General features: G+C 40.8%; 1 protein-coding gene across 8 annotated transcripts in view; it reads left to right on the top strand.

Moving 5' to 3' along the window:
* FAT1 (FAT atypical cadherin 1) overlaps window positions 1–26404 on the top strand; it is a 145095-nt gene that overhangs the window by 32445 nt on the left and 86246 nt on the right. For all 8 annotated transcript variants that reach the window (XR_010794700.1, XM_066632966.1, XM_066632965.1 and 5 more), the window contains exon 3: window positions 20087–20401. Coding sequence is in view for 7 of the 8 variants with exons in the window: in XM_066632966.1 (XP_066489063.1) it covers window positions 20087–20401 (315 nt within the window). In the remaining variant the exon portion in view is untranslated. The remainder of the gene's footprint in view (window positions 1–20086; window positions 20402–26404) is intronic.

The raw sequence follows: 26404 nt of genomic DNA, 5'->3' as shown, positions 1-26404 counted from the left end.
TTGTTGCCAATTTGATGGAATGTGAAAAATTCTGTTTGGAGTTTTCTGCTTGATCCAGTAGCAGTGTCCTTGTAGTGCCTGTCATATGTTGTAAAAAGAAGAGAGAGAGAGAGAGAGAGAGAGAGAGAGAGAGATACTGCATCAAAGTGATAGTTGATAAGAGTGGAATGCATGCAGTGATTATGCCTTTACAATTTGTTGGTACAACAGCTGTATCTTTATACTATACTGTACTTGCGCAAAAGATTAGTAATGGCAATGGATCACTTCTCATCTCTTGTATCTATCAGAAGCATGTCATTTTCATTGTCACTCTAGCTTTGTAGCGCAAGGGCTTAACCATCGTAGTGCAACGGTTAGTGTGTCAGACTGGGAATGAAAAAAACCAGGCTCAATTCCCAGTCATCAATGACTGGGCGACCTTGAACTGTCTCTCAGCCTAACCTGCCCCATCCCCAATGTGAATGATATTGGCAAGTACCTTGTATGTCACCTTGAGCTCCTTGGAAGAAGAGCATTACTTCCAGATTGTTCCCTGGTAAATGGAAGTCATTCTCCTTATGCATTACTACTTTCTCAGCTGTCATGAAATTAAAGTTCATTGTCAGATGGAAGGAATAGGGATGGGGATGGGGAGGTAATGCACTTTTTATAATGACTTGGACAGTTAATGATCAACAAATGCCATGCCACTTGGGTTAGGAATGTTGATTGCTTTGTGAAAAGAATGGGTAATTATGTAAGCAAGGTTTGGTAATTTACTGTGATGTTTTAACTAATGCTAGTTTCATTAATGATTTACTGAATAAATGTTCAAAAATGAATTTTGTAAAAATATGGCTTTGCTAGCATGTATTTTGCTAGCTGATTTTGTATCGGAATCTGAATGTGGTGTTAATGGCAAGATATATTTCTAATATTATTTATTTTGTTAAATAAGGGATGTTTTTCACTGCTCTTGGAGTTTGGTGGTGGTTGTATATTTTTACTAAAAATTTAACTTTTTAAAAAGCCTTCTAATTCTGTTGTGGTACATGAATCTAAACTATGTTCTACGGTTTTCATCCAAGCTCTGGTTGATTATTCCATATCACCCTTGATATACATTTTTATTTGTGCTGCCTTTAAGAAATGATGGTTGCACTTTTGTTTGCACTTCAGGAAAACTTTCCTGGCAACAGAATAGTTAACTCTTGATTTCTCTGTGAAGTTTTCCTCATGAAACTTTCCTTGTTATCCTCCATCAAAGGTTGATAAACATAGAACTGTTTCTGTATATAACAAATGTATTAGTAGTCTCAAAATTTGATGTACAAGCAGTCTAGTTGATTGGAAAAAATAAAAGCCAAGGGTGGTACAATAACTGAGATAACAATAGGTGCTGTCTGCTTTGGTTCCAATAGATTTCCTGAACTGGAAGTAATATGTTGAGTTCGAAGGCAGCCTCATCAGGGGCTGTAATTGCTTCCTTGTTTTTGTTCATTGTCTTGAAGTGTGCTTTCACTTTGTGATTGAACAGACTTTTCCTAACTGCCCTTACTTCCCCCTTGTATTGAATCTGAATTACTTTTCCGTAGAATGCCCTAACAATTTAGTTTTGAAAATATTCTTTTCTGAATGTATTTTGCTGAGCAAACTGCAAACATTGAATTCTGTCAGATTTATTTTTATGAAAATATTTGCTTCACAAAGCAATATGGTGTAATTCAAATGCTACCTGCAATTAATATTGAAGTGTGTTCTTGTAAGGTTGGTTTATTTGGTCCCCAAATTTTGCATATGTAAAGCTTCCCTTTTTGTCAAAGATATAAAAAGTCACTTAAAAATTCTGATTTTCTTAAAGCTCTCTGATTCTTGTAAACAATACTTGGTTGGTTTGTTAAAAAGAACAAATATATGGATTAGTCTATGTTTGTTGTTGTTGCCATTGTTTGATGTGAAATGTTCTCCCGTGTACCAGGGTGCTGCAGATTTGTTGCAGAACTGTCTTTCCTCTTTTTACTGGTCCTACTCCTAAGCCTTTAGCAGCACCCTGACTCAAAAATTAAGCAATTTAAGTTATTTCTGTAATGGGAGAGAAATTATTGGAAAAATTTCTCCTGTTGATGCACGAAACACTTGTTAAAGCAAATGTACAAGACTGGTAAAAAACAAACAGCAGCTGCATGGCCAAAGTCCATAGTGGCCTTCCATTTGAACTCAACTCGCCTTGTCTGTCATCTGTTTGCAATGCAAAAGTTAGGTAGGTGTGAATGGTAATGCTTTTGTTGCATAAATTCCTTAATCTAAGTGCTGAGTCGTCCAGTCCTATCCTGTGTTGGAACAGGTTGGCTGGCTAACCTGCACTGTATCCAGCACAGGGTAGAAGGTTACCTGCCCAACTCAGAGTAAAGGGATTTATTTCTCCTTGCCCTGTGTCACGAGGCAGCAACCTCAAAAGGGCTACTTGGACTGCACCAACTAAATTGCTGGCGCAGATTTAGCTAGGAGGAAGGAGGGCTAGGATCCAACCTAAGTGCTGGAGGCTACTCCTACCCCCAATCCTGTCTACCCACTAGCATGCCCTCCTCCTGCCCCCAAACGCCCCCATTCTACCCTCCTGTTACCCTCTCCCACCTCTATGCTGGCTTCCCTGGGCGAGCGCAAACCTACCTTGTTCAAGGAACAGGGACAGGATATGGCAGGAGCAGGCTGGCACACTTCTGTCAGCATGACCTGCTCCCAAGTCACTGCAAATCTGCTTTATGGTACATTTGCAACACTTGAAACCTGCTGCACCAGTGTAAAGTAAGTATTGTATTGCGCTCTGAGTCAAATTGGTTCTTTCTAATATAACTGAAATGACATGTGGTGTTTCTTGTCTTGTTCATTACATTGGGAAATAAGATGCAGTTATTAGTAAAGGCTCTAGCACAGAATAAATAAATTGTTGACAACATGGCCATCAGTTTGATGAGACATATAAGGACAATAGACATTATCAAGACTGCCACAGTCATCACTGTGATTTGTGTGTATGTCATTAGTCCTTATGTATTCAGCCTACCACTAGACCTGTTCTTTAGATACAGGCATGCTGGAAATCTGGCAGTCTGGCTCACCTATCTGTGTGTTTCACTTGATTCAGCTCTGCTTGTTTACTCATCACCTGATAAATGTCAACTGAACCTATGAACTGTGAATCCACCAAAGAGTTTAATTAATACCAAAACTTAAAGTTTCGGTATGCATCAGATGATCTGTGATGGCTCATTTACACAAACAAGTCACTGCTTGATGTTTGGGTCATGAAGGCATGAACATATACAGGTTGAGTCTCATTTTTAGAGTGAGTTCCAAGCACTCACGTGGATGGCAAAAAAACGCACAATAGCAAATCAATTTAAAAAACAATTTCTTTGCTCAGGTGATTTAAAAACAGCCTTGCTGACCTTTGTGATGCAAGATAAGAGTCATTAAGAAGACAATCCATCAATCAGTTGTCTGCTTCCCTCAGCCCCTCCCTTCACCAATGCAAAGTAATCACCTTTCTTTCATGTGCTCAGGGGGAAGGGAGGGGTCACCTGGATAGAGAAGGATTGATGGATTGTCAGCCAGCTACCCTCTCTCTCTCTCATTAAGGAGGCTATTGTTAAAGGACTGTTCAGTTTTTTAAACTGGTTTTAAAGGGGTGCATTTTTTCCCTTCTCCAGGGATCAGCACATTCTTTCTCATTTGCAGGGAACATTCATACTGAGTCAAAGACCTGTATAAAAAGTCCTTCTATAAATAGGCTGGACCTGTATATGTGGAGAAGGCCATATCATTTATTAACACTTCAAAGGTTCCAAAGTGTGCTTTTCTTTTGTTCTTTTGTGTTGTCTTTCAATTGGCTAATCTTGTATTACCCAAAGACTACCAAGTGAGTAGAGCACTTAGGGTGCAATCCAAACCCACTTTCCGGCACCGAGGTAAGGGCAATGCAGCTTTGGGGGAAGGAAACAAATATTCCCTTACTTTGAGGAGACCCCTTGAGTGCCTCCCAACTGTAAGATGCAGCACGCATCCCATTGGCACAACTACCAGTGCTGGCAAGTTGGTTAGGATTTGGGCCTTAATCTTTTTTGAGTGCATACCTGCAAAGGAACAACCAACCCTGTTCTTCAGCCAGCAGGTATATGTTTTTAAAAAAGAATTCAGAGCTATTTTTGGCTCTAGGACATGTAGTAGAGAGACTGTGTATTGCACCCAAACACATTGCTTATGTACTGTACTAACACCAATGCAGCTTAATCAGCTTTTCCACTTGGAAAGGGCATTTTGTTTTCAGACTAAGAATGCTGTGAAACCTTTGCAGATAAGTGTTATTTGTCTGCAAAGAAATGTGTAGCATATTTGTGTCAGCTGTTAGAAAGTGCCAGGGAAGAATTTCTCACATTCTTTGGAATGAAAGAAGAATTATGTGACAGAGAATGCTTAAGATACTCAAGGGCAATTGGAACCATTAGGTGTATCCTCATTTGCTAATTCTATCCAGTTAAAATGAGATCATATGGGCCAGGGGTCTCCAAACATTTTGGCCAGAGGGCTGCATCAAATATCTGGCATGGTGTTGAGGGCTGGAAAAAAATTTAAATATAAAATTTATATAAATAAATTAGAGATGGAACTTAGATGAGTGAATAAATGGGCTCATTCATTCAAACTCTCTGGCCCTTAGAACACCCTCCAGATGCAACCAGAGCACAGTTCCAGTCATGTTTGGCCAAGTCGGCCAGAGGCTTTCAGGGGACAAGAGGCTGGCTGTGGGCCGGATTGAGGCTTGACGTGGGCCTCAGCTGGCCCCTGGGCTGGGGTTTGGAGACTCGTGATTTAGGCATTGGTGAAGGTAGACCTGAGCATGACTATTAAAATCTTGAAGGAGCCAGGGGTGGTGTAGTGGTTTGGGATTTGGACTTAAGACTTGGAAGATCCAGGTTCGTAATCCCTGCTCAGCCATAAAGCTTCCTTGGTGACCTCAGCTTGGTCACTATCTCTCAGCCTCACCTACCTCACAAGGTTGTTGTGAGAACAGAAAGAGAAGAGGGACTGTGTAAACCACTCCGAGCTCCTTGGAGGAAGGGTGATATAAAAATGGGAAAAATAAATCTTAAAAGGCTGATGCCGTTTTGTTTGGTGTTCATTTACTTCTAATAAAGGTTTGTTTTTATGGATGATATTAAACAGCAATACGGGCTGTGCCTCATTATCCAGTTAAGGTTGTTCCTAAACCCCCAGTGGATTAAAAAAAAAAAATCAGTGGATACCAAATCAATGGAAAAATAGCTTTGAAGACCCACTCTCAGGTTTCTTGCTCCTCCATTGTCACCCCAGAATGCATTGGTATAGAGGCTATACCGCATTCAGCCCCTAGATGGGATGAATAATGGAATCCAATGGAGTGAAATTATAATTATTAAACAGTGCGAAGGTAGTGAATTGGATTTTGGTGCTTTTTCCCTTGTTACAGGGCATTTAAAGTTGGAGCTCAGTATCAGTTGTGAGTCAGATCAGTGGATGTGAAATCAGTGAATATTGAGGTCCCATTGTGCTCTGATAAAGTGGGAGGCCTAGGGAAGGGGCTGTTTTGTAGTGGTGGCTTTGCATGCAGAAGGTCTTAGTTCAGTCCCTGACTTCTTCAGGCTGGGGTAGGTGCAACCCCTGCCTGAAAATGGGGAGAGCAGCTGCCAATTAATGATGAGAACAGCTTGATAGAGCTGCTTATCTGACTCAGTAGAGCACAGCTTCCATTGTACTTGATAAGTGCAGGCATGCCCCAGGATCTGCAGTTAACTGAAACTGCAGATACCTGGGGACTCTCCCCCCCCAGCCCTCCAAACCCGACCATAGCTTCAGTAGGTCCAGAGGGTTTTCTGAGGCCTGCAGAGACCACATGCTTCCACCTTATAAGAATGACCCCGGGCCTTAGAATGTCTTGCCTTATAAGGGCAATGGAAGTCACTTTTTTGGGGCCCAAATGGAAGGGGCATGTGCGGGGTCACAGGAGGGCCCCATGAATCCAATCCATGGTTAACTGAAACCGCAGTTATGGGATCCATGGATATGGGGCCCCCCTGTATGAGCTTTTAAAAAAACTTAACAAAACCAAGTCCTTTCTTAGTATTTTTCTTCAGGTAAATGAATAAATGGTTGTTTTGAACATGTATCATTAACACAGAAGGGAATAATGTTGTTGCTTGGTTACTAGTGGTGCATTACTGTTCCCGGTTCCATGCGTTTTGTACTGTTGAAATCTAGGAGATTACATGCATCAAACTGGGCAGTTTTTCAACCCACGTTTCCATCAGTTTAGAAATTTCAGCTGAAAGAAGGCAGTGAATAATATTAAATTTAGAAAATCCATTAGCAGTTAATTCAAATCTTGTAGATCCATTTTCTCCTGTATAAAAAATGGCAAAGTTATAATAAGATAGCAATTTAACTCTGTTGGTTAATTTGTGTCAATAAATGAGCAAGTTACTTGGGTAAGCCAGTCTTCTCAGTGACGCACACTTAAAACGTCACAGTAATATGCAAATAATGCTGCCTCACTGCACTTTGTTCCTGAGCAAATACAAGTAAACTTTTCATTTCTTCCTGAACAGAAGTGTCCACTAAGTAAATGAGAATAAGAACAATGTTTTACTCAGTTAAAAAGAAAAGCCACCCCTAACGACTTTGAAAATAAAATTACAGTAGGTTGTATCCTAAATTATCCTTCCAGTTGTGCTAAGTTCATATGAAAGTGTTATCATAGGGTTGTTCTGCACAGAAATCTGCATGGAATCCTGATGACTTTGTGCAAAACATTGCACAAGATGACATGCATACAGTTGTTAGTATAGCATAGTTGAGCATTTTTTTTTCCGCGTGTGTTTCCACAACCACATATGGAACAGAGCAAAATGCCACCTTATTTAAGCAGTGTGTGCTGCTTAAGATGCATCCCATTGTTTACAACAGGTTTTCCAACTTAAAATCATTTTATTGTAGTTTTGCACTTGATATACTGGTCTATTTATACGGTGTATATGCTGACATTCCAGTTTGGATTTTTTTTTTCCCCAAGAGGCTCATTTCACCTTCAGGGTTTTTATTTATTATTTTATTTTATTTTTTTATTTTTTATTTTTTTTACTGGATTGAAATTTGGTTTTCTCAATGGACATTTTAAGTGCTGAATAGTTCCTTGTCTCCATAACAGGATGCACTCTACAGCTTGTATGCTTAGGGGCAACTTATTTTGCTTACTTGAAAAACCAGTAAAGCCACACAGTGCTGTTTGGTTAGCATTTTTAATAGAGGCAGCTCAGTAATATTCTGTTTTGTTGATATCACGATTGGATACTGTTAGCAAAACTGCAAACAAAGGCCTTGGTTGTGCTCTCAGGGGCCTAGACTGAGAAGGTATGCAAAATCTGGCTGTTTCAGAATGAGAGAAGGGAGGAATTTTGCCCTTGGGAATTCTACAGGTTGAAATAGTTCTGAGGTTTTGCCTACTAAAAGCAGCACTGTTGCAGCAACAGTTCTTTAAGTAACTAGCTGTGACTTGGAGTTGCTTACTTTCTGTAATTCGCTGCTGGAAAAGCTAAGCATAAACTGGCCCAATAGACACATAGAGAAACCTTACTGTATTTATGATGGCTTTTAGACCTCTGTTTCCAAAATCTGTGTAACACTTCTCTTTCTGGAAATGCACTTTTATAGTCAAAATGGTTTTCTCTTAGAGTAAGGAGAATCTGTCCATTGTGTTTCTGCATGAACTGGACTATAAAAGAACAAATGGCTCAAGGTTGTAATCCTGCACCTAGTTTATCTGTTGTTAGTCATTCATTTCTGTGTTTTTCCTCCCATGAGCTCCTGAGGGCATAGGAGGGTGGTTGTGGTGTTAGTATATTTTATCCTTGCAACATACCTCTCTGGGGAAGTTTGGGTGTGGGAGAGTAACTGGTGGCCCAAGGTCAACCTGTGGCTTTCACACTGGATGTGGGAACTTGAACTCAGATGTCAAGGTCTCCTTGATCCAAGTCAGACTGTACTAATCATGCTAGCTGACTTACATCCCCATTCCTATATATGTTTACTTGGAAGAAAATCCCACTGTGTTTAATGGGCAGAAGTAGTGGGCAGAAACTGAAATATTGTAGCTTGCATAAGGCTATGAGCTTGCATTCAGCTCTTAGCTCATGCTTTCAATGACACCTCTGCACTGTACTGTCTCTTCTTTGTTAAAAATAAATTTATGGCACGGGGAGCAATTCGTTATTTTGCTTCTGAGACTGTATTGCAGCTTGCCATTTCAGTTTATGCTTTGCAGCCTGGAGCTTTAGGTGCCTATGGCAATTCTGTTTGTCTCTGTACTTAAAATATTAATTGCTTCTTAGATCTTGAAGGCAGAAGCTTTCTAATGAAATTGAATTGGTAGTTCAAAAGACGAGTTTTTAGAGCTTGAGTTAACATGCACATGCTAACAGAGTGAATTCATTGGCCTGGTTCATGTACTGATCATGTTCTGATGCTGTAAGCTACAGTTCAAAGGGCCAGGAATGTGCCACAGGCATGTAACATCCTCTTCTTTTACATGCCAATTCCATCCTCTGTTGTCTTATTTATTTTGACCATGGTTTGTCAAATCAGAGGAACTATGAGTAGCATCAACTTCCAAGCAATCATTTGAAACTGGGTTTTGAAGTGAGTTTGTAAACCATGGTTTGGAGATTGATCCCAACCATAGTTGCTTGATTCTGATATTGTAGCCAACTGTGTGGTTAGAACAAACTGAGAAGGGGGAGACAGGAGAGTATGTAAGCTCACCTCACATATCTTAATTGTATCTTAATTGAGTTAATGTGATTCAGTAGCTCTGAACAGATGTAGGTGATGGGGAAATTTCTTTAACATTTCTTAAATTTACTGGTACTGGGAGCTTTTTCTGAGTGGGAGTATAATCAGGGCAACAAATAGACAGCCCTCACAAGACCAACTTGCCTTGAGCGAAAATGTGCCCTATGAATTAGTTGGTTCTTCTTCCTTGTTCCATATATCCTTCTGGCCTAGGAGTTCCTTATTTGTAGTCCCTCTGTTACCTTTGGTAACAAATCCTGCTCATGGTGTAGACAGGTTTTGTTACATAAATACAGGCAGTTCTCGTTATCTGGTAGACTTAGGGTCCTGGAAACACTAGTGGATAGTGAATTCATAGATAATGAACCATTGATTCTATGTGATTCATGGGGTTAGGTGCAAGATGTATCCTAGGAGGGAAGGGGTGCCTTACCTGCCATCATAAGAACCCAACTGGAACCCGCAGGAAGCTAGCAGGGTACAGCAGGAAGTGCCAAAAATCTCTGAATGGCACCCCTGACCACTGTGGACCCCTTTAAAATGGCTAGCAGAAACTTCTGCCAGCCATTTAAAATCGGTCAGTGCTGGTCACAAGTGCCATTTTGAAGGTCCCTGCAGCCTCTGGAAGATCTCTGCATAGTGGATAGCGAAAACAGAGGTGCAGATAATGAGAGAGAGGTAGCAATTCATGCTCCCTATCTCCTCATTTGCAGATAGCAAGTTCGCATATAACTGACTACATGTACAGAAAACCCTATCTGTGCTGCCTAATGTTGGTTTTCAGGCTGCTTGGATGTTGCTTGGTATCAAGAGTGCACAGGCCTACAAATTAGAAGCTCCTGGCAAGGGACTGCATATTGATTTATTCGTACTCAGACCAAAGCTTTTCAAAGTGGTTTACATACAATAGAAAAAAAAAATCAGAATTTCTCTTATTGAAGGCTGTAGATCAAGTGATTTTCAACCTTTTTCATCTCACGGCACATTGACAAGTCATTAAAGGCGACAGGTTTTTGACAATTGACAAGGCACACCACGCTGCCAGTGGAGGCTCACATCCCCCTTTGGCCCTACTAATAAATGAACTTCCCTCAAATTCCTGTGGCACATCAATGTGCCACGGCCCGGTGGTTGAAAATGGATGCTGTAGATGTTAGAGTGACTTCAGGCTGCCACCTCTTCTTCATCATACAGTAGCTAAACTGTAGAAAAAGTTTGGACAAGATGCAGCAGCTTTTACCCAAGATGTTCTGATGGCTGCTGACTTCTGAGGCAGGCCTAATGTAAATAACTCCCCAGGAAAAAACGTCAGCAGTTGTCAGTTGCAGGGGACACAGCTTCTCCTTCATTGGGCCAGAGATGCAAGAGCTGATCCTGGCTGCCATTTCTGTTTACTCACATTTCTTCACATAATTTCTAAGACAAAGTGAAGGGGGAAAAATGAAACCTTCAGTTTTGCACACTGTAAATCAATCTTTTAAAATATACAGGTGAATGTTTCTTTCTGACATTTTTTTTCTGACCAGCGATGAGCCACATGTGCGATGATCCATATGGCCCGTCGCCGATTACTGCCCCCCCCAAGCCTCTGGAGCTGAGGGGACCTCTGCTCGCCTCCAGGAGCTTTTCTGAGCCCCACAGAGGCAGCACATGTCCGAGCACTGCGCAAGACTCAGATTTGCCTTTTTGGCCAAAAAGCCAGAAGTGGAAACTGGAAGTGACGTGGTTTCGCCTTATAAGGCATTCTGAGGCCTGGGAAAGCGCCCTGGACAGCGCTCCTGTTCTGGAGGCTTGGGGGCAGGGGTCAGTGATCAGCAACAGGCCACATGGACCGTTGCATATGTGACCTGTCGCTAGTCGGAACATCATTAAGTCTCCAGAAGTGAGGGGAGTACAGCTCCCCTTGGCTTCGGAGACTTAAAATAGATTGCATTATTTATCGTCCGGCGTCATTTGATGATGGGAGTGTGGGAATGCATCCCTGTTGTTGAGCAACACACACCTGTGTTCAGGAGTGAAATACCTTTATGTTTGAATAAAATACCTTTATTCATTCTTTGGTATAATATGCTACATTGCAGTAACAGTGCAAAGAGTGACTGAAGATGGCTGTACTTTTATTCTTTCTTCAATTACCTAGCTTCTTAGCATTCAGATTAATTAGAATTGAAATCAAATTTTGAGCATCCATGTTCCAGATCTGAATACTGTTTTGCTTTATTTCATATGTCACTCACAGGACATGCTTTGCTAAACTGCATTCCCATGCATTGCTGAAAAATGATTGCAGGTTTTGATTTCCTTAACAGAGTCATTAATACAGTTAATGAGAGTTCTCATTGAGAAGCACAATTAAGGAGGATAATCCATGGGAATTGGGAGTATTACAGTTTGTTAATGGGATAAAATTGGCATACAAAAAGCTGTGTCAGCTTTTAGCAAATTAATAAACCTATTTTTTGTTTTAATAATTACTTTTGAATGGTATACTTAACTTAGGTGAATCAACCCTCTTCCTACTGTAACAATTCATTTTTTTGGTCAGTATTGATTTGTCATATTGTAAAGGGAAGTATAATTTGTCTTCAATAAACTGCAGTATTCTGGACTAATTAATCTCTTTCTGAAATGTTGCTGTATATTAAAGGCTCATGCTTTTGGTACCTTTCATAAAACATCCATGTTCCTACCCTAATCACAAGTGCATGTTAAGAGAGAATTTGAGCCTTTCATTAATTTATTCATTGTGTATATATACAAGCTCATATGCTCTATCTGAGTAGAACTGAAATACGTTCTTTGATTCTGTCATGCATAACAAACATTTTTCAGGTTCTTGAATGAAGACTGTTAGGTTCATTCTGTCATACTGCAGTTGGACTATAAATTATTGTCCTTATGGTAGCTCTGATTTTAATATTCTTCTTCCTGAAATGGGAGGAGATGAGTCAATTCTTGCTAACTTCTTGACAAACCAAACAGCTTTCATATTTTGCAAACCATAGACATAGATTGTTATGGATGATTTTGCCTATGGTTGTCATACCCTGTCTTTTATTAATTGCATCACAAACTTTAAATTTGTAGATCTCCTCTTCATTACTTTTTCGCTCCGGGACCCACTTTTAAAAATGACAATCCATTGCGACCCACTAGACCAGAGAGAGAGAACTTTATTAATCATTAATTAATAATAATCAGAGTCCTATTCTCTCAAAGCTGCTATAGAACTTACGCATGCATAGACATTTGCTAGACTTTCTTTAGAAATAGAGTTCAAGAACTCCAGGGTCCGGTCATTCCAGGGTACCCAGGAGGCTGAACTGGAGAGCAAAATATGCAGTTAGGGAATTCCAGACCAGACAAAAGGCTGAAACTGGGTTCACGCACGATTTGCAACATGCCAATTAGTAGAGAAAATCAGAAAATTGACATTTTAATTTGGGGGTACCTCATATCAGCTAACAATTTTTTTGGGCATACTGGGGAAAGTGCTTTCAAAAAAATTTTTTAAAGCTTCTGAAACTTTGTAACCCATCAAAAATTGACTCGCCACTGGTTTGGGAAACCCTGATCTAGAATGAGAGCAAGTAAGTACACAAGCTTCAAGATCAAGATATGACTTTTACCACTTTCTTTTGCCATGGTTAGCCTGGAGGCCTGTTTTGTTAGAAAAGAGATATAACTATTGAATACCAACAATATTTTAAAAATTGAATTCAGTGCTTTGGATTTCCCACTTACAGGGGAAGATGAATGAAAAAGAAGAGTGTTTAATACTTCCTGAGACCATTTATTCCTCCTTGCAAATGGAGCTAGGGGAGGATTAAGTCCGCTTCAAATTTCCCCTTGCATTTGGGCCAAAGTAGATGTGACACAACAAATTCATGGATATAATCTGCTGCTTTGAAAGGATAAATAGCCTTGGGGGCTATTAATCCCCCAATTGGGGGATTTGAATTGGGACCATAGTGGAAGGTTAATTTTTCCCCCCAAGAGGTTTTCTTGATTAAAATTCCCCCTGCAATGTTTGTTTTAAATTGGACAAAATAATTTTAGTCTCCATTTGGTGAATGCATTTGTTTTATATGGCTCTTTTGAAGTAATTGAAGACTATAAAAATTATTATGACTAAAACGTTCTGTTACATGATGATCCTCAGTGGCTTGACTGATTCCAAATCAGATTTCTAAACAGCATCATGCACAAAAGAAATATTTGCTTAACATTTTGTGATTTTTTTTGTGTGTGTGAGTGTGACAATGGACAAATGAATCATTTCAGTTTGTTAAAGCTTAGCTAGCCAGTTCAGGCTTCTTCATGGTAATCATTAATGTAATAGTCAGTCAATTAATGCAGTCAAGCTGGAACAAGTGCAAAGCGCAAAAAGCATGATCACAGGAATGGTGCACCTGCTCTAAGAGTAGAGGTGGGTTTTTTCACTGACAATGAAATAAAAACACATAGCACTGCTTTCTGCACTTCTCATTTTTGCAAGATCAACCATACCTGGAATCTGCAAAAAAACAAATACAACCATTCACTAAAGTCTCTAGTATTCTCTAACACTTTCACATGCATGTGGCTGCATCTGCTGACACTATATATCACCTATATCACCTACCTAGTACACTTCTAAAGTGATTATAATTATGAGTATAAAATTGCACCCTTGAAATAAAAACACATAACACTGCTTTCTGGACTTCTAACACTGGAAAACACTGAAATCTGTGAAAAAATAAAACCGTTTATTTTTCTACTTAAAAGAAGAGGGTCAAGGAAGTTGTGTTGAACTTAGTTAAAAAGGAGGTTGGAAGGGTATCATTAGGTGAAAAGGCAGGAGAACACAGCAGCGCAAAGAGTTGTTTGCAGAAGGGAAGATGAGGTTCATAAAAGTGACTGTAAATTGACGACATATTTAGTAATTCCCAAATTAAATAATGAAACAATTCAAAAATAAGTAAGGCAATTATGAGAATAAAGAACTTCATTCAGGACTATGCTTAGGTGGTTTGGGGGGACAGAGTGTGAAATCTGTATACAGCTTAGGCATCCCTTATCCAAAGTGCTTAGGACCAGAAGCGTCTTGCATATTGGATTTTTCCGTATTTTGGAAAACTTGCATAAACCTAATGAGATAGCTTGGGGATGGGCCCAAGTCTAAGCATAAAAGTCATTTACCCCCAAACCTGCAAATGAGCACACAGGACACAGGCTTGGGATATAATGGGCCACTGTATTAACCCACAACCTGCAAGCGCACGGATATCTAAGATGGGGGAAACAGCTCTAGCCGTCTACTTCCCCTGAAATGTTTATTGCATATATGGGCTTATCACCTGGCTCCAGGATACGTTTTGTCAGACTCAGAACATACCTGTCATGCCCAACCCTTAAAGATCAAGGCAACTTGACTGTGTGTTGACAACACCTGCAACCCTAGCCAGCCAGTCCATCCTGCTCTACTTGGACTGTCATCCATTAAGCAGTACTTCCTTGCAAGATTCCTACTTTTTGCTATATGCTCTTATTTTATAGGATGTGTGGTAGTAGCTTGTTGAAAATTAGAGTTGTCATATGGTTGGAACTTTCATGGTGTTTGGTTTAAAATTGCCACCACGTAGCTAGCTTTCCTTCTAAGCTGCACAAACCATGTACCTATAGTGGAAGTCCTGTGCAGCTTCCCTCTTGGCACTTTGGAGTTTGACCATGAAAATGATGTCATCGCTGAGCACATCACAGCCACCCTTGTGCAGCCATGGTAGGTGTCTGTGTACCTCAGGGAGGAATTAGAGGGAACGCTGTGCCTGAAACCTGGTCCAAGGCCACCAGGGCCAGCTTTAGGCCAATTTGGCCAAATTGAGCTCCACGCCTAGAGGGGTCCTGCACTGAGGCAGTCATCGCAGCCTGCAGCCCCAGCTAGCTCTTCGCTCTGTAGCTTTTGGTTGGCAACCTTCAGTCTCGAAAGACTATGGTATAAGCCTACAGCACCCGGTATTCCCAAGCAGTCTCCCATCCAAGTACTAACCAGGCCTGACCCTGCTTTGCTTCCAAGATCAGATGAGATCCGGCATGTGCAGGGTAACAGTTGCTCTCTGTAGCTAATGCTCCAGCATGGAATCTTCTGAGGCATTACCAGCAGAGCACAGTGAGCTGAGCATTGCCCCTGGGCGGCCCTTCCTCCTGCCCCTGGGTCTGATAGCTTGAAATTGCCCCCCCCCGAAGCGACTGGTGGTGATGCACTGCTGGGTGCCTCACCGTGGCTGCTTATCCTGGTAAGTGGGGGTGTGTATGTGGGGTGCCTCCTCCGTAAAAATGTTTTGCATTGGGCCTCACATTTTCTGAGGCTGTCCCTGAAGGTCACCCTTTTGCAACAAATATTGATGCTAATTAGGAGTAGTCTTTAGGGATTGAATATGTTTGTAGCCATGGACTGCAACTTACCTTTTTACAGGTTTTACTATTTTGAAAGGCTGTCTGTACTTCTGTCTTGGGTCTGGTCTTTATTGTAAATGGAACATGTAAATATGTTAAATCTTTTCAGAACATCACATATTTCTCAAGAAATCAGGGCCTTCATTTGATTTTGTGTTGCTACCTGAATGTTTGTTTTTCATTTAGGCTTTTCACAATTTTTCATCTAGGCTTTTCACAGTGCAACCCTGTGCATGTCTACTCAGAAGTAAGTCCCATTGTGTTCATTAGTGTTTACTCCCAGGAAAGTGTATATAGGATTGCATTCTCATTAGTGTAGGGTGATGTCTCAAGCAATGTAGGGTGATGACCCGACGTTTATGTGTAAGTTTTGCTGACTCGGCCAAGTATAAAAAGTTAGCGGAAGCCCCACACTTTCCTTTTCACTAAGATATTGTTTTAACAGATTCCAGCATCCCCCCTTTAACTGCAGTAATGGAATATTGTAAAATGTAACAGGAAAAGATTTTAATTACCCACCAAAAAGGCCTGGAAAATTTGAACCATTTAACATTTTTGAGATGACCATTTGTTTGAATGTGGAAGAGGTGTGATAGGATAATTGTTCCTGAGGACAAATTCAAACAACCATCCTTCTCACAGTGGTGGCTTTATTTGGTGTTCTTTGCTTGTGGTAAACTTACCCAAATACCTCATTTGCCTTAAACAGAAAATGAAATTTTTTGTGCAGCAAAATCAGTTCAGAACTTCAAGTGCGGTGCTGATCTTTGGCATATTATATTGTAATTTCTGTTTACCATGTAAAATTGGTAGAAGCAGCCATAAGAAAAGGAGCAAGGAGCTACTGTGAGTGGGGCAGTCATATTCATTGACTTTTTAAAGCCGAAAGATGGGATTGAAATGGTAAGGTAAATAAATGACAGTTAACCAGAAGTCCTGAAATCCTTGTTTGGGGACATGCACTATTTTGGCTGTAGGGCAGTGGTTCCCAATCGTTTTTGACTGGTGTTTCCCTTGACCTACTGGGCCATTGGCTGCAGGTCGCCATTAGAGCTACAATCCTATACATTGTTTAGGGCGATAGGTTTTTTGTGAGGATTCTGCAGCTCTCCTGGCTGGTTTCCCAAGGCTTCTAAGGGAGCCGTGGCTCACAGTTGGAGAACCACTGCTGTTAGGGAATGGGAAGGAAGGACAGAACGCACAAGCACAGGTCTTGTTCCCAGCTTTCCAGGTAATGGTTTGGAGAACTGGGGATATGATGTCTAAATGCAGTGTGTGGGAAAGATCTTACTCAGTTTTACCAGTGAAAGCATCCAGCCATACACAATAGTTCTCGCACACCCAAAACCACTTGGGAGCACCTTATGTGTGGTACTATCCCACCCAGCTGTGGTATGTGTATGAATGCTGCAAACATTTGGGCTGATCACATGAGATAACATCATGGGTGGTGTAAATTTCCCAAAGGGCTTTTCCAGACTACTTGAGACGAGTCGGCTTCGTTTCCTGTGCAAGAACCCTCTGGGTTGACTGAATAGTGGGTTACAACATGGCATAGGCAAAATAGGGATGGGTTGGAGGAACAGAATTGTGTTAACATTAGTATCCTAGGCACGTTCAGTAGATACCACTGACACTTATGTAATCAGTCTACATAGCACACAGGGTCACATGATGCACTGTCTGTGGGAAACATACATTTTTTTAGTCAAAATCCTGGTTTCTATGACAGACTTGTAACCTTGAAGATGTCTTTATCTCCTTTAATAAATTAGTAGCAAATGTACTGTATATTGATTGAATTATAAGTTGACTGTCTGGAAAGTGTCTGTGGCTTAAAGAAATGGCAGCAATAGCATAGACTGACTTCCCTACTATATTAGAAAACTATCACTGCAGCCTCTTAGGGTCTGCAGGAAGTCACAGCTTTAACATAGCTTTTTGATATTTCTTTTTAGTCAAAACCTGCTGGTTTTTGACAGAGTCCTGAGAACTCTTAGTTTTACTCTTTTACAATAAGTGTATAATTATTGTGTTTCTACACTAGCACTAAAAGCAGAAATAAAATCCAGCTGCACAATATCTGTGATACAGTAATGGTATGCGATTACAGTAGGTGTGTATATAGAAAATTGCAGTGGAATAATGTATAGCTAATGAGTTGAAGAGGTTGGAAAGTATAAAATAACAATTTGTTTTAAATATAATAACATGGTTTGTTGTGCTTTATAGACATTATTTGATTCTGTGCAACAAAACAGAACTGCACAACCATTTTTTGTTTGAGGGGCAGGTGATGTGGTTGGATGGGAATGTTTTCAGGATATGAATTTCTCCTTTCAAATCATATTATCTCAGCTTTGCTAGAGCTTCTGCAGTGACATCTAGTGGTAGTCAGAAATTTCATTTACCTGTATATTTGAAGCTGCATGTAAGATAGGCTTTAAGTAGGTATAGGGAACAATTGTTGGAATGGCTACATTTAAAAATGACCTCCAACACATCCTAACCTGTCCTAGGCCTGAAAGCCCTAAATAAAGTTACTCGATTCAGCGCCAGCAAATGTTCCCTTACCCCATGGAGACCTCTGTCCTGCTCTAATTCAACACTGGATACCCTGAGGACCTAGTGACTCTGCTGTGCCAGTGTTGGATAAAATTGGACTGCTCAGCTGCAGAAAATCAAGCAGGAAATTTTTTTAACACCCCCGTATGACCAAATCAAATCAAGTAAGTAAGTATAAGTTTGCAATAGATATAAGTTTAAAAAATTATTTAAAATAAAGAACCCTCCTAATCCTCCCAAGCAGTTGCTGATCTGTTTAAAAAAAATCCTCAAGCATCCCATGGTAGCATCAAGTCTAATATTTTAAACATAAAATACAAATGGAAAATAATGAGACCCCCTTGAAATAGGCCCACGGCCCACTGACCCATAGTTTGAGAAACATTGTAGAAAATACACACTAAGAACTTTCACTGACAGAGGATTTTGCTCAGTCAGTGGGCAGAATCTCCAAATGTGCAGAACATCTGATTATCAATTATTTATCACATCACCTGGTTAGTGTGCCTATTCTCCACTCAGAAACTATCCATGTTCCTTGGTCACTTACAATCGAAGGCAGCCATTTTCAATCACTGTGCCGTGGTTGCTGCGAATGGTGTGCTGCTGAACACTGGTGTGCTGCGAATGGTCCCCAGGTGTGCCGTGGGAATTTGGGAGAGGGTCTTTTATCAATAGGACCATTGGTGGATGTCAGCCCCCACTGACAGCCTGGTGTGCCTTGTCAGTTATCAAAAGGCTGAAGGTTTGCCTTGACCATTCTGGTCACCTTGCCAGTGCGCCGCGAGATGAAAAAGGTTGAAAATAACTGATCTAAGGGGTTGAGTACCCTTTATGAATTAATGTAAATTTTACAAAGCGGCTTTGAAAGTGCTCAGATAAACCAGTGATCACTTTGGAGCTTAGTTCCATGAGTATGTGGGTGTTTCCCATCAAGATGATGTTCTTTGGGCATGCTCTGTCTCATGGGGAAGGGAGCTCCTACATTGACGTAAGTCGGGGGGGGGATCTCTGAGTTCACCCTTTGCATTCTTACTTTCTGCAGGTTACTAAGTGCAAACTTGTATGTGAACAGACATTGCGACTGTTTAGCACTTGGATATATTTTACAGTGCAATCATACATATTTTGACTCTGAAGTAAGTTTCATTGGGTTTGGTTTAGCTTACTCCCAAGTAAGTGTTTAGGATTGCAACTGGAATGTTGTTTCTTTTCCTCCCTCTTCTAAACTTCCTGTGCCAAAATGATGAATTGAGCAGACTACTGCTTTCCCTTGCATCATCCTCTATTTTAATTATAATTTGTGTTTACTTAAATGCCTGTATTGAAGCTTGCACTATGTAGGATGCTTAATTTGATTTGAACATATTAAAACAGTGCTTCCCAAATATTTTAGTACTGGGACCCACTTTTAAAAATGGCAATCTGTCATGAACCACTAGGAAAAAAATGATCTTAAATGTATCTTTAATGATATCTTTAAAATAACTTGTTTTTTTTAAATGTCCTATTTTTATGCATATATACATATTTTGATATTTTTGCTATGGTTTTATCTGCGAGCCACCTTGAGTACCCTTTATTGAGATAGAAAGGCAGCATATAAATTCTATAAATAATAATAAGGAAGAAATATTTTATTAATTAATAATATTTAATAATTAAATAATTGGTGGGCTGCTGGAGACCCTATATATCGTGTGTGTAGATGTTTGCTAGACTCTCTCTAGAAATGAAGTGTAAGGACTGTTTCCCCCAAACCTTTACAGTCATTCCAGGGTACACAGAAAGTTGAACTGGGGAGCAAGATGTGCAGTTAGGGACATCCAGGACAGACAAAAGGCTGAAACTGGATTTGCACGTGATCTATAGTGCACCAGTTACTAGGAAACATGGGAAAATGTGACATTTTAATTCGGGGTTATGAAGATTACCTCGTACCAGATAACAGTTTTCTTCCACAAATTGGACAAGAGTACTTGCAAAGTTTTTTTTTTTTTTTAATGTTTCAAAAACTTTTCTCAACCCACCAAGAATTGGCTCTTGACCCACTGGGGGGGGGGGGTCCTGACACACAGTTTGGGAAACACTGGATTAGAAGCTTATGAAGTAGTAATACTTTTTTGTGATTTGTAGCAATGTGTTTTTTTTTTTAAGCTTCATTGTTTGATATAACTAATTATGTAGATCTAATGTGTCTTCTCCTTCTATGTTTAAACAGGTACCATAGAGACAGTGGATTCTCTTGACCGTGAAACTACTTCCCATTACTGGCTAACAGTTTATGCAACGGACCAGGGAGTGGTACCTCTGTCTTCCTTCACTGAAATCTACATACAAGTTGGGGATGTTAACGACAATGCTCCGCAGCCTACTCAACCTGTTTACTATCCTGAAATCATGGAAAATTCACCCAAGGATGTGTCAGTTATTCAGATTGAGGCATTTGATGCAGACTTGAGTGGTAACGATAAGCTGAGCTACAAGATTACTAGTGGAAACCCACAGGGATTTTTTTTCATGAATCCAAAAACTGGTAAGTAAAACCAGACACTTTTTTGGGCAGAAAGTTTGCACTAATGAATTGATTTTCCAATTTTTAAATAGAAATGAGGAGACAAAATTGGGGTGAAAAACCACCTGTGATTTTGTGCATGCATAAGAAACCGGAATGTCATCAATGTGGTGGTTGTTAAGAGCCTATCTATACATTGGTACAGTTGTCCTGGACTATACTACTTTGCAATACAGTGGGACTCTGGCATCTGTGAATTTGACTCACCAGATGCTGGGGTCCCAGTGTAAATGCCCTTTCAAATACAAAAAAAGTTTGTGGAAATCAAGTTTTCTACCTTCGCGTTGCAACACTGCACCTTATCTAAGCCTCATGGGTTAAAAATAACTCCAAAGACCTTCTTCTGGTCTCCTGATGTCACCTTAGAATGCAAAGGTATCGAGCTATATCACATTTAGCCTCTGGATGGGCTAAATGAGATGGAATAATTCCATTCAGCCCCATTTAGTGACTGAGGGCCCAATCCTATTCAACTTCCCAACACCAGTGTAGCCTCTCCACTACCGGGTGCAGCACACACCCCACTGGCACAGCTGCTCCTACATTGGAAAATTGGATAAGATTGGGCCCTGAGTGTGCTATAGCTGTATGGATGCATTCTGGCACAAAGTTGGGAGGCCCAGAAGTATTTAAAAGGACATTTAAACTGGGATCCTGGTATTTGCATGTGAAGGGTGGGGGTGGGGTTCTGGAATGGAAGTCCTGTGGATACCAAGGTCCCAACTGTTTTAGTGAAGTATCTTGTCTAAATGCTCTCCTCATATAATCCTGAAAGTTGAAAATTATGACAGGGCTACAACCACTTTTTCCTGGCATTCTAATGTTTTGTGGGAGCTTTTTAAAGATAGTTCACATTTAGATAGGTGGCACTTCTCAAGAGATGTGTTCAAAGAGGACTGCACAGCAGTGGCATAGCTAATGATCGTGTAGCCTGGTGCCAAGCTTAAAATGTTATAACCAGAAGTGACATAATGCCCGGGCTTTTAAAAAATGAAACTTAGGAGGAACCCACTTCCTCCTCCCAGCAGCTTACCACCCACTTGCTCTGCTGCCTCCCCCAGTCAGTGGCATAGCTCCCAATCCTGGGCTCGGCGCTCCGGCTTTCCGCCAGAGTGCACTGTCGCAAACATGCCATAATGCACATCTGTGAGGCTTACTGCCGGGCCAGTGCCTGTGCTAGCCCAGCGCTGGCTGGCACCGGGCAGGCGCCTGTCCTTCACTGCTCGATGGTCTCATGGACCGCCGAGCCGCGGCACGGTAAGCAGGGGTGGGGAGGAGGTGTTCCAGGGAGAAGCGTGGGTAGGGCGGAGAGAGGGTGGACAGGAGGCGTAACTGGGAGGCGGGAGGCAGAGAGGGGGCGGGCTGGAGGCGTGCCGGCCGAGGGAACAGGGAAGTAGGAGGCGGGTCCAGTGGAGCCAAGCAGATTCTGTCCGTTCGTGCAGGGCTTAGTGACCAAAAGGTCGGCGGTAAAGTGAGTAGCCCCATTGCAAGGCTACCAAAGTCCCCTTCTCCCAAGGCAACACCCGTGGCAGGCTGAGGCGTGCAGGATGCAGCAGCAGCCATTCTCAGCGCCACTGCAGCCACGCGCCCCAGGCAGCTCAGGATTGGGCTGCTTGGCATCTATCTGCTACCTGGGGGGCAAAGATGATTTGTAGCCCACCCCTCAGACAAAATTAAATTTAATGAAGTAAATAAAGAAAAAGTGTGCCCCTGATTGGTTTGAGACACTGTACTGGGGTTAAGAGGGATGGTTATTCTCCCCTTGCTCTCACCTCCTGGAAGAGAGGTCAGGGAAGCCATTCAGAGTGTCAATCTGTCATCTTCCTCCCCACTTCTTTTCTGTGATTCACCATTGTGAGAACACCTTTATTGCTAACCATTGCACCAAAAAGGTGAATATAAAATAACAGGAGTGTAAAACCCAGCCAGGATCAGGCAGAGCAGCCAGTCATGAAGGAGACCGCAATGCTGAGGGCTCTGCCTTTCTTTGGCTCTATCTGAGAATGCTGGCTTTGTGGAAAGGGGGGGGGGGGGTTCAAGGAAAGATTCTGTGGCTCCCCTGGCTGCTTTCAGCAGCTTCCCAGGGAGCCATGACTCACAGTTTGGGAACCACTGCTATAAACTTGTTTCACCAAGAACCGCTGTAGTATCTTGCATGTGAAGTTTGTATTGATATGAAAATTACATAAGGCCAGATGTTGACAATCATGCCAGTGTTTCCAAGCAGCAACACACAGACCATACTAATCTGTGCCTGTTTAGCAACATGTACTGTTTCATTAATATGGACCTACATTTTTTCCATCCTGGATTTAATCTTGTCAATGGCGAGTAAAACTGTAGTGTACAGGGTATGGGGGAAACTCAAGCTGAGATTGACTACAAAACTTCAGTGGTTATCTAGTCTCAAAAGTAGCTAGCTATTTGTATATTCATAGTTTTGATCCTTGGATCCATCTGTCTGAAAGGACGATTTATCTCATTCATTAGCTTTTCAGACATTTTCCTTCACCTCTCTGCCCTTCTTTATTGAAGCAGTGGATTAAGGCTAAATATGCTATGAATTTTGTGTCTTTGATCTCTCTCAGTGCACACAATCTGTTCAGTTAATGTTGGTACCTCAATCACAGCTCTCTTCCATCCCTGTACATTCTTCCTGCCTCTCCCCTTGGAGTATATTTGTTGTCTAAATCTTCCTTTTAATAGCATTGGTAGCAAGGGGAATAAATCTTTCAAAAGTCTTGAGCCATATGCACTAAACATTCCTGCTGGTTTCCACCCTCTATTATTTGGGTTACAAGCTAGTTTTGAGATTGCTTAGTCTGAGTAACAAAGATCTAAGCATTTCATTAACAAAAATCAGGATGCACATCAACAGTAAGGCAGCCTCTCTGATCTTTTTCCAATTTACTTATCAGTGGGTAGCATCCAGACTACCCTACCCTACTCAACTCAAACTAAGTTTCGCCCCTCCCCCTATCTGTATTCCCAAGCCCTCTAAAAAGCTGCTAGCAAGGGTTGGGGCACCTTTAGCATAGGTATATCTAACATAAAGTGGGTTGCAGAGGGAGAGGGGAATCCCCAGAAGTCAAGAGAGGAATTTAAATAGAATTAAATGAGTTGTGGGTAGGGCTGCAAACAGAATGATGGCATCTAGTACAGTACATAATTTATAAATGAGAATATGCCATTAGTTATTTGATTTTTCTCTGTAAACTGCTTTGTGAACTTTTAGTTTAAAAATGGAATATAAATATAGTTAATAATAATAATATGAAGCTTACAAACACAAGAAAAATTTACTACTGTTTGCAGTATTTTGATCCTTTCTTTTTGGATGTGGTTGTCTCCCACTAGCTGTCAATTTTTATGAAGTTGTTTCTGTGAGTCCCTTTGGGCAGAGTGGCTTTTGTATTTTGAACAAATTGCACCTCTCTGTCTCCTTACGCTTTGAAGAAGGAAAGCATTCAACTTTATTTTATTGTTTGAATGAAAGCACCACATGAAATTTGAGGACAATGACTGTGATTTAAGCCTACTAAATAGTAGTGGCTCAGCCACATGAGCCACTTGAATTCAAGTGGAGAGAAGGAGAGCCCTGTTAATTACCTGGGGACTGTACCCATTCAATTGCAACTCACAAGCAAAAGGGTTGATAGGCTCACTGCAGAGCTGGCTCTGAATCTGCTTTAAATGTAGATAAGTTAACCCAGCACTACTTAAAGGTTACTTATGTGAAACTACAATAAAAGAGAGAGACTTGGACCTAAACTGTGTTGGAAAGAGGTGTTTAGAAAGGAGCCTATCATACATAGGAACTAGCTGCTCTATGAAAGGTGTGATTTTAGCAGTGGTAGCCCACATGAAATAGTTGATGTCTCTTAAATAGGCATTTGGGCTGCCTATCAGAACACAAGCAGAACACAGGCTCAGAACACAGGCTCAGTTAAGTTGACATGATAGCCTGTATTAACTACTCAGCCTGGTTGGCAAGCGTCAAACTGAATTTTAAGTGCCAATTTTCTGTGTAGTGAAGATGCAAATAGGGTTCATTTATTTGTGTAATATGTTGTTTTATTGTGTCTCAGTCATGTTTAAACCTGGTTTCAGTGCAGTCCTATACATGGTTACTCAGAAATGTCCCTTTATATTCAGTGGGGCTTACTCTCAGGAAGCGGGTGTACCTTTGTAAGTTGCAGCCTTTGTAGACTGCCATGGGCAAAAGTTAGGACCGAAATGGAAAAAAAAATTAACTAGAAATAAAAAAATAAAATGGATGTAATACATTCAAAATCCTTATATCCCACTTTATATCACCTCCAGAAGCTCTCATGGTGTTTTACAAATATTTTCCTTTTAAAAAAGCACAGTAAGGTAGGGTCAGAAATAACACAACGTCCACATGGTGCTAAAGTTGTTATTCATATTTATAATTCATGCTGCCTTTTTATTGATCTTCCCTGCTGTAGAATTTTGGCAGTGCTGCTAGGTAGCAACTCCTACTGAGAACTTTAAGGCAAGGAAGTGGAGCAAGCAGGTGAAATTCACTTAGGTCACAATCCAACCTTGTTTACACTTTCCTGGGAGTAAATTCCACTGAATTCAGTGAGATTTACTCCTGAGCATAGAATTGTGCTGTTAACCCATGATGAAGGTAAGGCTTCTAGTTAGCTTGGTAATTGACAACAAGCTTCCTTCCTGTGCTGTTGGTTATTAGAGAGTTGGTCAGTATAGTTTCTTCTTTCTAGGTATAGGCATGCACCTCTTATTTGTTTAACAATGGACACCACATAGATGACGGTGTCAAAGCACAATAAAGATGCTCTTAATCAGGCAATCACGTCTCCCATAGCTTACAGCACAACAGTGAGGCTCTTAATGCAAAGAGGAGGCAATCTATCTCCAGTAGCCTGTGCAGCCAGCTAGTGTCTAGCAGGGAGTGTCTGTTTACACAACAAAGGCAATAGATTGGACTGAATGTTCACTTAATGACCTAATCACATTACAACAGGGATTGGAGAACATATCCCTGTCGTTAAGTGGCACACACCTGTGATGAGATTTATGATTTTCAGTGAAAAGTCAAAATATGTGCTTGCTTGAGATTGCAAGCCTTCGTTGAAAAATCCAAAAATCTAGGGTGGAATCCACACTGATGCTTGTGGAAGAATTTTTAGCTGTGGTAGTTCTCCAATATGTTGCACAAACACTAGTAAGCGAAGAGCTGTGGATTGTGGTGGAGATTGTGTAGGGAACTTGTGGAAGAGGTAGTAGAACGAGTGTGGGGAAGAGGTACTGCAACTTGTTGTGAAACATTTTTCTGCTATCAGAAGATGTGCTATGGGACAGAGATAACTTTCTCAGTGTAATAATCTTACATAAAGTCCTTCTGCTTGTGCAAGAGCAGTTTTGCTTGTGGAAGGCACCTTTGAATGCTGCTCAGAGGCATGATACCTTTGTGGGAACATGTGCAGAATTAATGTTTAGTAAGTCTGAATTATATCTGTAACTGCATTTCTACAATATCTATTTGCTTTTTTTTTTCCATCTATGCAATTTCAAAAACTTTAGATGTGAACTTAATTTCAGAATTGTGTGTGATCCTGTCAAGTAGGGTTGTCTTTTTATTCAGAAGGAAATTTTCTGATCTCTTTATTCTTGCTAATAATATAGATTGAGTATCCCTTATCTGAATTGCTTGGAATGGGAAGGTGTCTGGATTTCAGAATAAATATAATGAGAAATTTTTCCTCTTGCTTCTTTCTCTGTCACCTTTATAGGTGTTTGTCTGTTGGCCTCTTTGACATTTTTCAACATTGTCTGTACAGGTATGCACCACAGAGCAGAGAACGTACAGTCTGAGTCTGCACTGTATGTGTAAATGAGCACTAGTGTTCACACTACAGGAAGTTTTTGAAAAATCTTAAACAAAAATGTCTGGATTTTGGAATAGTTCAGGTTTGG

Source organism: Tiliqua scincoides, chromosome 6 (assembly GCF_035046505.1).
Source record: "Tiliqua scincoides isolate rTilSci1 chromosome 6, rTilSci1.hap2, whole genome shotgun sequence".
Classification (NCBI taxonomy): domain Eukaryota; kingdom Metazoa; phylum Chordata; class Lepidosauria; order Squamata; family Scincidae; genus Tiliqua; species Tiliqua scincoides.
This window is presented reverse-complemented; position numbering and strand designations above follow the sequence as displayed.